This window comes from Lolium rigidum, unplaced genomic scaffold, assembly GCF_022539505.1.
Source record: "Lolium rigidum isolate FL_2022 unplaced genomic scaffold, APGP_CSIRO_Lrig_0.1 contig_17360_1, whole genome shotgun sequence".
NCBI classification, from domain to species: domain Eukaryota; kingdom Viridiplantae; phylum Streptophyta; class Magnoliopsida; order Poales; family Poaceae; genus Lolium; species Lolium rigidum.
Window position 1 is genome coordinate 36,664 of NW_025899904.1, and position 12,966 is coordinate 49,629.

Here is a 12,966-nt window from a genome sequence, read left to right on the forward strand (position 1 = left end):
GCGCTCCATTCCGGCGGTTGGCGGGTTGATCGGCGCGGTTGCCACTCCGGTGGTTGACCTCCCCGGTAGTTGTTGTGCTTCAATTCGCGTCGATCGAGCCAGGGTTGCTGCCAGGCGGGCCCATGGGGGAAGCAAGCGGACGCTCGGCGCGACCGCGCAGCGTCCGTGGAGACGCAAACGTGCTGCATATTTGCACCGCGCTTGCGTCGCTGCGGACACCACAGACATGATGCATCGCCCCGCTGGAGCAGGGTGCAGGCGCATTTCCGGTCCGCGCGGACGCAAACGATCGCGCAACGTCTGTTTGTGTTGCCCCGTTGGAGATGCCCTAATGGCCATGTCCAGCGGCGCCACCAAAGTAATCGACGGCCACGGATCAACGCATTGGGACACCAAAATAACCTAGGGGTGACACAAACCGATGGACATACTTATGTGTTGAATTTATGCCGGAAATGCTGTCACGCGGATAGAAGATGTTGGGCCTACTTCCTCATTTTTTTTGAAATGGGTTACCCTGCTGCATCAATTGATGCATACGGCTTTGGCTACGTCCTCATGGCACCTACCACCGCCTCCTCATCTCACATGTCATCTTTTTGTGATGGCCGCCTGCTAGTCCTTTTTAATGCCGACCGCCGACGTCTCCATCCCCATCTCTACATTATCCAGTTCACTTCCACTACCATTCTTCACGCATGGGGGAACCCTAGCTCTCCCATTGATGCCAACAATGATGAAGGAGGGCGGCTAACCGTGGAAGAAGGCTTAGAAAGACCATGAGGTCGCTCATCTTCCAGGCGCTGCTCTAGAACATTACCATTGCCTCTTCCACCTGTGTGAGACCGCACTTATGTTAGTGTGGATGTGGCCCGCACGATAGAGGCCAAGTAAACATGCCGGGGTCCAATGTGCACCTCCCTTGGGCGTGGCATCTGAACCGGGCTAGAATCCCAAAGCTGCCAATGACATGAAGCCGCTACCGCGAGATCCTCCACCGACATTCTCTCTTCTCACTAGATCCGTGGGACAACCCCACCTATGTTTCGACTTGCCCGTCTGGGAAAGATGGCTCGAGTTGGAGCATGACCTGTGACGCCGAGCGTAGTTCGCGGGTGACATGCCCCACACTAGCAGGCAAGAATGGGGAGCATGAGCAGGTGGACGACATCCCCAGCAACCGCTGGAAGAAGACACGACCATCAAGCTGTCCCTCGAGGCTTCAGACCTTGAGGAGTTGGCCATGTGGCTACACCCCCAGTGGAGTCCACCGCGCCAACCGGCTCTGGTCCACTAGTGGTCCTTGATCTTGTGTAGCTCATGCTCGACTGCTGCTCCAACACCCACACCATCGCCTTTTGTGGCATGGGTCGCATGAGATAGTGTATGCGCCTACGCTTGGGCCTTCGTCGATTGGGTGGCATACACCAACGCCTGTTCCAAAGCCTCCAATGTACTAGCCAGCGGGTCGTGCACCATCATGGCCGTGGTCGGTGTTGGTGGTCATCACCATCCAGGCCACCGGCGACGCAAACCCTAGCTAGGTAGGGTCTCCCTTAGTAGGATTCCGACACTTCTTTATGGATCGGAGGGAGTAGTTTAATAGTTGTATGTCCTTTCGCCCCCTATGTGCAATGATTTGTAATACAACACCACCATCTTTTCTATCCACGGATCCACTCAAACAAACCTATACGAACACATTTGGCGTCCAATATGGGATGGCCCACTGGGGACTTGCAAAGATTTTTCCCGGGTGACACCAACATCTCGTGCATGGGCGCTGGCGAGAACAAACATTCTGCGTGTAGGAATGATCGCGGACAAGCAATAGCTGGAGGGGCCTGGCCATTAACGAATATCCTTGACGCATCTACTGCAGAAGCTTTGGCTTTGAGACATGGCCTGAATTTATTGCAAGACATGGAATGCTCGCCAACCATTGTTGAGTCTGCTGATAAACGCTTGTAATGGATCTGATGAGATATGGTCTCCTTACATGGCCATACTAGAAGATTGTTTTCAAATGTCCCAACGTATTGGGTTAATCTCTTTTAAGCATTGCCCTCGAGAGGGCAACAAAGTGGCGCACAATTTAGTTAAATTAAGCCATGATTCTTGTAATTTTGTTCTGTGGGATGGTGATCCTCCACCATCATTCTTGAGGGATGTGATGAACGATATATTTGTTTTTGAAGTTTAAATAAAGAGCGCCCTTTGTTTCAAAACAAAAAAAAAACATTTTGCTTGTACGCGGGTGTTGCTGCCTGGCCGGTTGAGACCTGGCCTAGCTAGCCAGTAGTGGTGGTGTCTAGATATGGTAGCAGTACCCTAATTAAGCTAGGGCGAGTGCGAGAGCCGAGATCCAATTCAATCTGTACCCCACGAAAGGGAAAGCAGGAAAAAGATTCTTGCCTGCCCCGCCCCGCCTCCCTCTCCTCGGCAAAGCTATACAACACCACCACCACAGCCACAGAGCCACAGCCAGTCGCCCGGCACAACTGCAGCCTGCCCAGGGCCCTCAAAGAAAACAAATCTAGGACAATCAAGCCGCTGCTAGCTAGGCTTAGCGTTGCGTGAGAGCGAGGAATCGAGCCAAATCTCATGCCAACCTAGCCATCTTCTCCTAGCTAGCTAGCCAGTGCGAGAAGCGAGCAGACAGATCGTGTTGTAGTGGTGGTTGGCTGGTTGCTGAATTCCGTAGACCTCAGTTTGCCTATTTTGAGAGAGAGGCGCGCGGGGGAGAGATCAGAGACCGGAGATGGGTCGCGGCAAGGTGGTGCTGCAGCGGATCGAGAACAAGATCAGCCGGCAGGTGACCTTCGCCAAGCGCCGCAACGGCCTGCTCAAGAAGGCCTACGAGCTCTCCATCCTCTGCGACGCCGAGGTCGCGCTCGTCCTCTTCTCCCACGCCGGCCGCCTCTACCAGTTCTCCTCATCCTCCAAGTAATAATCCATTCCGATTCCCCACCCCGTACAATTACTACCAAGCATGCTTCAGTTTTCTTTGCTTTTCTCTCTCCGATCTTGGCTCATCGATCCTTCTGTTTGCCACTTTGCCTTTTCTCTTTCTAATTTGACGCGTCCATCTTTTGATTCGCTCTCCCGTTGCAGCAATTTCGCACGCGCAACTTCTCGTTTGTACGCGCGACGATCGATCTGGTTTTTTTTGTGCGTCCGTGCATGAACTTATGGGGGGTGGGTTCGTACGTTCTTTTCCTGTTAGCTCGTTTCTGTTCTATCGGCCAACTGTGTCAAAAATAGAAGCTAGTTATCAAAAGAAAAGTGATGAAGAGCACATCGATTGGCATATGTACGCGTATGTCGTATATATGCATGCAACATTTCAATAAACAGTAAAAAAAAATAGGGGGTTTTCATTTGATGTACATGCACCTGACCAGGCATTTATTTCTTTTCTGATAAGGGCATGACTTGTATATGATATACATTAATATATCCGCCCAATTTCCTGGAATTTTCGCCGATTTGGCATGAAGGCTTGTGGTTAAACTGCTTAGAATTTAAATGGTGCCTCAGTTATTGGGCTGTGCTTTCATATTTATGAAGCAGTACAATATGTCAACTATCTAGGTCTGTCATATTTCGGCTAGTAAGTAGTAGTACTCCGTAGTATGAATGACTCTTTCTGTAGGTACTTCTGTCCAGAATTCTTGTTTTTCATTGCATATTTCAACAGATTAAGAAAGTCTGGAGCATACCGCTTTCAGTTAATTAATTAATTTCTTTAGTCTTGTAGTCAAAAGTACCTGATTAATAATGAGCATCATGAAATATTTAAGCCAACGGCATCGGCCTTCAGTTTAACTGTGGCCTTACATGATATGACAGCGCCAAGTACTGCATCGTATGTACTACCATTTCTACTTTTTGAAAAGCAAAAACAAACTAGTTTGCTATGTATTGACGTAAGCAGCTTTATGAACCAGAGCTTTATGTTTGTTCGCGCCAAACGAATTTTGGTTACTAATCTTTCAAGATTAAGGCCACTTGTGCATGAAATGTGCAAATCCCAGCTAGTAAAGATGCCTATTAGAACATTTTCTAGAGCTAAGCATGATCAATCCATGCCAGCTACATACGGAAATAATATTGGTGACTAGCTTCTAGTCTAAAGTAATTTTGGCTAAATGGCCTCTTTAATGAATATTATGCTACTGTACATTTTTATAGTACACAATTTCCAATAGCCTAGTTTAGCCAACAGTTTATTAGGTCAAAATTGGCAAAATTTACAGTGCACTTGTATATGAGGGTTACGCAAGCTTGCGGCCAAGAAATTATTTCAAAAGCTTTTCAATAATGATGCCTAATGGTATAAGTTCACTGAAAACTATATCCTACTTTTCTATAGTAGAACTTATTGAGTTACACAACTTTGGGCTTGGCCACTGTATATATGCAAACCGTAACTTTGCTCACATGAAAACTGAACGGTTCTGAAAAATCTGAATCATGTTAAAAGTGTAGCACTCAATTATTATGCAGTTTATGCGACACAAAGCTGAATATTTTAAATACTACTTAGCACACCTCTGGATCAAGTTACTAATTTCCATTAGCATTTAACATAAATTTACTGAATATGACACGTAAGGAGTGCCATTTAGTTTCTAGCATCACACCATGCCTTGTTGATCGCCCCATGACTTTGAGTTTATGTTTTCCCTACATGTGTACTTAAGATAACTTAATCCTGTTTTGAATTCATCACAGCATGCTTAAGACCCTTGAGAGGTACCAGAGGTACATTTTTGCTTCGCAAGATGCCGTGGTGCCGACAAGCGATGAGATGCAGGTCTGATATTTTTATTGACTTTACACGTAATAATTTGGATTCTAACATTTGCCTAAGAAATCTCACATTTTTTTATTTTTCGTGTCATCAGATTAGTTTTTTCTTTCATAGAAGCAGTGCACTACATGCCTATCTATGTTGCCCCTACATAATATATTTATACTGGTTATGAGTGGACACAGATTTAAATCACTGAGATATACATGCCAATCCTTTTAATTTTAAATACCATTGTGAAGTATTATATTTTCTTGACACTGTCCTGTCCGCGGTCACAGAAAAGTAGTTCTCGCTAGAATCATGTGTTATATCTTACTTTTTCTGCCGAACATAAATTGTGTTTTTTCTTCATGTATGGGATATGAATTGTTTTTACTTTATTTTTTGTGAACTTTCTGTGTTACAAACATGCTTTGAGAAGAAAAATTTATAAGATAACATTTTTTAAGTGTTGCACAATATCCAAGGGGAAACTTGTAAGCACCGCTAATGAGCACTGGCCGTGTACATTTTATGCATACTTCTTAGGTACGCATGTGCATCTTATAGCAGCATGTTTCACCACTGCATGCAGTACTATAGTAAACAGCAAATTTAGCTTTGCTGGCCATGCTATGTTTCTCATAAAGGGGATTTTTGTTAACTCAAAATTCAAAACTCACACCAAAATGAAAGAAGCAAAAGAGATTACAACCACTCTGCATAACCAAGATGCACATAACCATGCCAATGATGAATTCATTTTAATAACGAGTGGAATTGATTCAAATTTTATACAAACACTATGCTATATGGTATATGGGCTATGGACCATGCATGTGATGTAAATAGATACATGTGTTTTCTGTAGATAAAGGAAATGGTTTGTTGCCTTTGGGCCTTAACACTGAAAAAATGCACACAACCGTAGTATGGACGCGATAAGAAAGCACCCATTGACACAAAATGTGGAATGCAAAATCAGATTACATAGCCATATAAAAACCAAATTACCCTACTACATTATTGATTACAGCCTACCATCATCCATGTTGAGATGTAAACTCTCTGATGATCGATTCCAACTGCGGGCTATCCGTTGTGTTCGATTTCTGTTAGTTAGAAGCTAAAACATGATTCATGTTCTCAATGACAATGGTCATATTTGTGCAATCCAACTGTCTAGAAGGGTTAGTTTGGACTTATGGGACACTTGTATATTCATGTGTGAGTTGATCACTAATGGCATCATGGCAATTCACGCAACGAATGATACGGATATGAAATGCCATAGCATTTAGGAAGCAGAAGATCAATAAGTGTCTAGGATATGACTTAATGTTGAGTATGGGACCCTAATCCTAATATTATTAGGTCCTACTTAATTTAGGTGAGGGAAAGTGGGAACCCGTAAACAAATGAAGCCATGCATAGCCACATAAACTCAATTCGAACAATCAAACAATCCACAAGACTTGAAAAGAGGTTATCTGTGTAAGCAAAACATGATTAGATGATTGATTTCTTTAGATTCGTGCTAGATCTTACAACATGTAGAAAAATCTAAGGGCCTCTTTTGATCATAGGGTTGAAAAACACAGAAATAGAAGAAACACGTAATTCTACTGGTTGGATACCTTTGAGGTCAGTGCAAGTATAGGAAAGGTCATTTTGATGGAGCACATCGAAAAACAGGAAAAATGTTTCGATCCTACGTGATTGTGCATTAAAAAGAGGTTGTAGTGGATGCTCAAAATGCTATGGAACTGAGGCATTTGAATCCAATCCATAGGTATCTAAGTAGCACCATTTTTTGGTTCCAAGACAAAACATAGGAAAAAATACCAAGGATTGTAATCCTACAAAAATACTATGAAATCCTGCAATCCAAAGAGGGGCCAAGGGCTTTTGTGCATAAGCAGGGTATATGAAGTACGAGGAAAAAAAGCACTTGAATTACTAGATTATATGGTTGCAGTTCGTTACATATTCCTTTTAAGTTATAATGTAGGTTGTCTCCAATGTGATATTTTGACCATCAAATTTCTACAACAATATGTTATTCGAACAAAACTGGTACACATTTCATATTTTTCTTGATGGATCTAGCAATGTAAATATTCTTGTATAGATGTCTGAATTTCCTTTCTATTGATGATTAAACAAAAAATGTTTGACTGAAACAAAATTTGAAACGACCTACAATGTGACTCACAGTAAAATTAATTGGTTATGGAGCAACCTAGAACTTCTCTCAAGTTTTCCTTTTCCCCATATCTCATATTGACATTGCAGAATAATTATCTGGAATATATGGAGCTGAAGGCAAGAGTTGAGGTTTTACAACACTCGCAAAGGTGATTTTTCTTCATTCCTCTCAGATCAGCGCTTGTTTCATTTTTTGGCAGTATATTTGCTAAAGTAAGTATTGGCTGGTGATGGTTCCACAGGAATCTACTAGGCGAGGATTTGGCTCCACTCAAAACATCCGAGCTGGATCAGCTTGAGAGTCAAGTAGGCAAGACCTTGAGGCAAATAAGGTCAAGAAAGGTAAATTACACTATGGCAATTACGCAAAATAGGTTTGCTCACTTTCATTCATCAATGTTGCTAGCCTGATTTGTAATATACCATATGGTACTGTTAGTATCCACAAACTTTGCTAATTGTCTCATCCATATTAATTAGAATTGGTGACAAAGCAAAATCCCTACGCACTCTCATGACTGCTCTGTTCATTTGGACCATTAGCTAGCTATATGTTTCAGTGCCCACTGAACAAAAGAGAGAAAAGCCATTCTTCCCTACAATTTCGAATTGTGCATCCAAGTTGCTAGTTTCACTAACTCCACTGCTGCTTGACTTCTCGTGCACTTGGCAGACTCAGGTACTACTCGATGAGCTCTGCGACCTGAAGAGGAAGGTACTATGGCAGACTTGGCAGACTCAAACACTTCCCATTTTTGTTGCGTAATTATGGGTGGCATTTTCTTGCGTCAAACACGGTCGTCTTTTGCAGGAACACATGTTAGAGGACGCAAACTTGACCCTGAAAAGGAAGGTAATAAGACTCGACTCTTTATCCTGGCTAGAAAGCGTTTCAGTTGTACATAGTAGTACGTAGCTAGGGATGGACCGCCCTCAACGAGAAACTGTTCTCTGATTTAAGCCAGTGACAAGTGATTGGAAGTTTCATGATTCCGTAAGTAGTTAGCAACTGTTAGGTAGGTGTGGCATCATAAGTGCAGCTACCTGCAAGAGGCCACAACAATCTTCTTCTCTGCCAGACGAATTTGTTTCATCCTCATCCGTGTAATGGTTTGGACCACTCGTACGTGCTGTTCCGTTTCAGCTGGACGAGATGGAGGTGGACACGGCACCTCCTCATCCGCCGCAGCAGCAGCAGCAGCTGCCATGGCAGAACGACCACGGCGTGGCCGTGCCGTCCTACGCGCCGCCACAGCCAGACCACTTTTTCCAGGCCCTGGAGTGCAGCCCGTCCCTGCAGCCAGCGTAAGTTCGAGCTTCTTTGTTTGCTTGATTCATGGTGACTGTCTGACAGACGATCGATCATTGCTGATGGCGGTGCTATCCGTGTTCGTTTTCTACAGATTTCGCTGCATGGATGTGAACCAGCCGCCGCCCGCATGGATGGCATAGCGCTAGGTTGATCGAGCTACCGTTTCAGATCAACAGAATGCCTTTCCTGCCCGTGTGTCCTACTGTCCTGCGTCTCCGCTCCTATATATATCTGCTGCTTTTGTGGTTCCTTTTCAAAGAGCTTGCCCGACTTGCCTTTAAGTAATGTGTACAGGGCTTTGTCTTATTTGTTACTAGCAAGTGTTATTTTGCTCAGTTTGTTCAGAAAAGGCGAAAACGGTTTTCCTTTTGGGATTTTATTACATCAGCTTACATGATAAACCTTCCTCGGCCGGGGCATGGCACACTGACGCTCATGGTACTGAACTGGTTTGATCCATGTGCCTAAGGCGTTATCGTCTTATCGCAATGCGACAAAGTTTATTTTAGAGGACACAGAGAACGTAAATGGTAATTGTACGCTACCACTAAGTACAAGTACCCTGCATCGACAAAAAAAAACATGAAGTTTGGATTATCAAATTCAACATTGAGAAATAATTTGACGTGCTCATCTCGATATAGGACAAGATCAGACAGAAATTCAAGATTGAACCCCATTCGTTGGGTTCGATCGGGTCAATCTTATTGTTTGGACTAGTGTGAGGCCTGAAATGTAGATCCTTTGCTTAGTTGGTCATCCAAAACAGCGGCACGATGCTACTCACAAGTCACAACTACCGATGTCAATTGAGACTACATACTAGTACTTTTAAATGTCCCCTTCCCATAATTTAATAGTCTAATAGAATTTATGTATTAGTCCCTACAAGTACAACACAATAGAGTGCATCGACAACACATGTCCTAGTACCATCACGGCAATATTTGGACGGCTATGCAAACAAGTCTCCGATACTTCGGCACATCTTTTCAAATGCCGTTAGAGCATCACTAGTAGTGCCTCTAAATCCTCAAATCCTCAAAAAAAATTTTTTTTTACAGTTTGCGAGAGAAAAAACGCGTAGACTAGAACCCCTAAATCCTCAAATCCGCAAAATATATTAGGGGTCCAACCCTCAAATCCAATTTCAACCAGTAGAAGTGAGGGTTGGGGAGGCCAAACTGCCCCAACCCGCACTCCTCGTCCAACTCACGCAGGAGGGAATTTTCCCCTCCCCAACCTCCCGCCTCCGTGCCGCCGGCCGCCGCCCGCCGCAATTCCGGCCACTGCCCCGCCTCCCCTCGACCTCTGTCGGCCACCACGAGCTCCCTCGCCCCCGATCCGCGCCTCCCCGCCGTCCGCCGCCCCGCGTCGCGACCACCCGAGCCGCCGCGCCCGCCCCTGCCGCCCCGCCTCCCGCACCTCCTGAGCCGGCCGCGCCGCCCCCTGCCGCCCGCCGCCTCCCCGACCTCCCACGGCCGCCGCCCTACCCCCCGCCGCCCGCCCCCGACCGGACCCGCCCGCCACGCCCCGGACCCGAGCCGCCGCTCCCCGCCCCGCTCCCGACCGGACCCGCCCGCCGCGCCCCGGACCCGAGCCGCCGCTCCCCGCCCCGACCTCTTCGAGCCGCGCCCTGCCCCGCGTCGCCCCGGCCCCTGCATGTATGCCATGTTCTTTATTTTCTTTGTTTTTGTTTGTTTCAATTTTCCATCTTTATTCATTAGCACTAACAATTTTGTTTGTTGTTTTGTAGATGGAGGTGACCACCAATGACTCCATGTCGTTGTCCGATGATTCCGACATCGACGAGTTGCTTCAAGACAACGACGTCGTTGGACGATTCCGACATCGACGAGTTGCTTCAAGACAACGACGTCGAGATGATGCAAATCCTTGTCGAGGTGCAAGAGTTTGAAGACCGCGTGAAGTTGATGGATCAGAGGAGGGGGTCCAAGATGGGGCGAGTCACCATCTACCGGAAAAATTGCCCAAAGGCATGGCAAGGAATGTATTGCGGTAAAAGTCGTGATGCTACCATTGTGCTTGAGACCGTGGCATCGGAGGACACATGGATTTGGCATGCATTTTTTGGTTTGTCGGGAACAATCAATGATATCAATGTGCTCAATAGATCCCCTTTGTTTGCAAGATTAGTTTCTGGGGATGCTCTAACTTGCAACTACAAAATCATGGATAATGAGTACTCAATGGGATACTATCTCACCGATGGCATTTATCCCGAGTGGGCAACTCTTGTGAAGTCCATCAAAGAGAAAAATGGGGTGCCCTTAACCAGAAAAGAGGCTCATTTCACCAAGGCACAAGAGGCAGTCCGCAGGGATATTGAGAGAGCTTTTGGTGTTTTGCAAGCAAAGGTTTGCCATAGTTCGGGGTCCAGCTCATTTTTGGGATAAAAAAACCTTGATAAACATCATGAAATATTGTGTGATTCTACACAACATGATATTCGAGGATGAGAGATGGTTAAACCTGCCTTGTTTCTATGGCAACGTTGGTACCCGTGTGCAACCGGAAAGAAACCCTTGTCTCATACAAGCTTTTCTTGAAGCACATCGTGCGATTGAGGATGCAAAGACTCATGGTCAGCTCCGGGATGATCTAGTAGAGCACCATTGGCAGTTGGATGGGCGGCGCCAAGGCCCATGATCTATCTTTGTTTTACTTTTCTATGTCCTATTTAATTTGAACAATTATTGTAATAACTTGAATGATTATTATGTGCTTCAAAGTACTATTTGGTGTTGTAATAATAACTAGAATGATTATTATGTGCTTCAAACCGTTATTGAGATGATGATAATTGTGATATATCAAATGAATATTTTTAAGGGTTTGAGGGTCCTAGTCTTTGCCCCCAATCCTCACTTTTAAGGGTTTCAGGGTTCTAGTCTTTGCCCCTGTTTTTCACCCCTCAAAAATGCCAAAAAATGCCCATTCTCAATCCTTAAACTGCTTTGAAGATCTGACGGTTTAGGGGCTCTAGTAGTGATGCTCTTACACAACTAGAGCATGGACATCTATGAAGGCACAACATCCATGATGTGCATCCTAGCCCATGGGCAGGTTATATCTTGTTATTATTGCTTGTATGCTCCTAAAATTTTCAGATTGTTAAAATTTGACAAGAAAACATGTAAGCAAGAGAAAGCATCTCGTACAACAATGATGAAAGCCCCAAGTTTTAAAATAGTGTAAACCCCCGAAAGGGGTATCATGGTCCCGTTTAATATGAGTCACCCTACCCCTAATTCCGAATAGGTATCATTTTATCTCAGACGTCCTTGTGTTTAACTCAAGAAAACATTTCAACCTTAGGGTCTACGGAAACACAAGCCATGATGAAAATGTATTATCTTCTCTTAGTAAGAGAACGTTGATTACCTAAGAGAAGATAAACCTCCTTTCCTGTTTCTCACTCTTTCCAACTCAGCAATTGTCTTACATGGCATTGCTGAAATAAAATCAATATACATGCTCTTGCCCATCAATTTTATGGAGGAAATTTTCATTTCGGGCTTGGCGGATGCCAAACACTCGATTACATGATACCGAATGATTCATCTATGTTTTTTCGTCCTTGGTTATGGGCTCGGCATTTTGTTCTAGGAAACTTATTCTTAGTAATAAAATTGCCACGTCCTTTTTCTCCTTACAAGAACACATATACCCTTTTTTGCGAAAAGGAACTGCCGATCAATTAATCATCATCAACAGCAGTACAAAGAACACCAAAGATGATAAAATTACGGGATCCTTTGTTTCATAGGATAGGAAAGGCATAGGATTAAGATGCCATGACTACTTGAATCATATGAATTTTACATGAGGTATGACATAATGTTTTTTCTATAACATTTAGACCGCAAGAATTTTATAGGATGTGTTCCTATGAATCAAAGGAGCCCTACAAATAGGTCTTTGGACCAGCTATCAAAAAACTACAAGCACTTGGACGAGTCCAAGGCGCGCCGCCGTTTTCGCTCCTCCGTCACCGGAGAGGTGCAATGTCGAAGTAGAGGTGCACCAAAGAACTAACACATCAGAGAAGCACACACCATTGACGAGAACTTTAGATCAAAAGAGCCAAACTTGTAAGTTGTAATAGCATCTCCACCGGGGCGCCCCATAGCGGCCCCGATAGCGTTTTGGGGGCCAGCGGCCAAAATGAGCTCACATCAGCGCACCCCAAAAAGCGCTAGCTAGTTTCGAGCCAAATAGAAGCGGCGGCAACCCCGTGCCTGCCCCTTCACAAAGGGCATGAATATTGGGCACGCCGGCGCCTCACGCAGTGAATGATTTTGGGTGTGGGAGCCGCCTGTTAGCCACACATTCCAAAATTATACATGTTCCCCCAAAACCCCTTCCCCTCCGCCGCTCATTTCTCCCCTCCGCCGCTCATTTCTCCCACCCGCCGCTCCATCTCCCATCTAGACTCCAACGCGAAAAACCCTCACCGCCGCCATGCCGCCGAAGAAAAAGGCTCTGGTGAAGTCTGCGAAGGCACTGACGAAGGCGCCCCCGAAGCCGCACACTGTGGCGTCGAAGGAAAAGCAGGCGAACATGTCGCAGGAGGCGTAGGACGAGGAGAAACGCCGCTATGCCATGGTGACAGCCGACCATAGAA

General features: G+C 45.2%; 1 protein-coding gene across 1 annotated transcript; it reads left to right on the forward strand.

Moving 5' to 3' along the window:
* Positions 1-2,761: 2,761 nt before the first annotated feature.
* Positions 2,762-8,680, forward strand: LOC124680463 (MADS-box transcription factor 34-like). Its single transcript, XM_047215520.1, has 8 exons — positions 2,762-2,946; positions 4,738-4,819; positions 7,094-7,155; positions 7,249-7,348; positions 7,680-7,721; positions 7,818-7,859; positions 8,151-8,311; positions 8,410-8,680. Exons 1-8 carry the CDS (start codon positions 2,762-2,764, stop codon positions 8,456-8,458), a joined length of 723 nt encoding a protein of 240 aa, XP_047071476.1. The 3' UTR covers positions 8,459-8,680.
* The last annotated feature ends 4,286 nt before the right edge of the window (positions 8,681-12,966 follow it).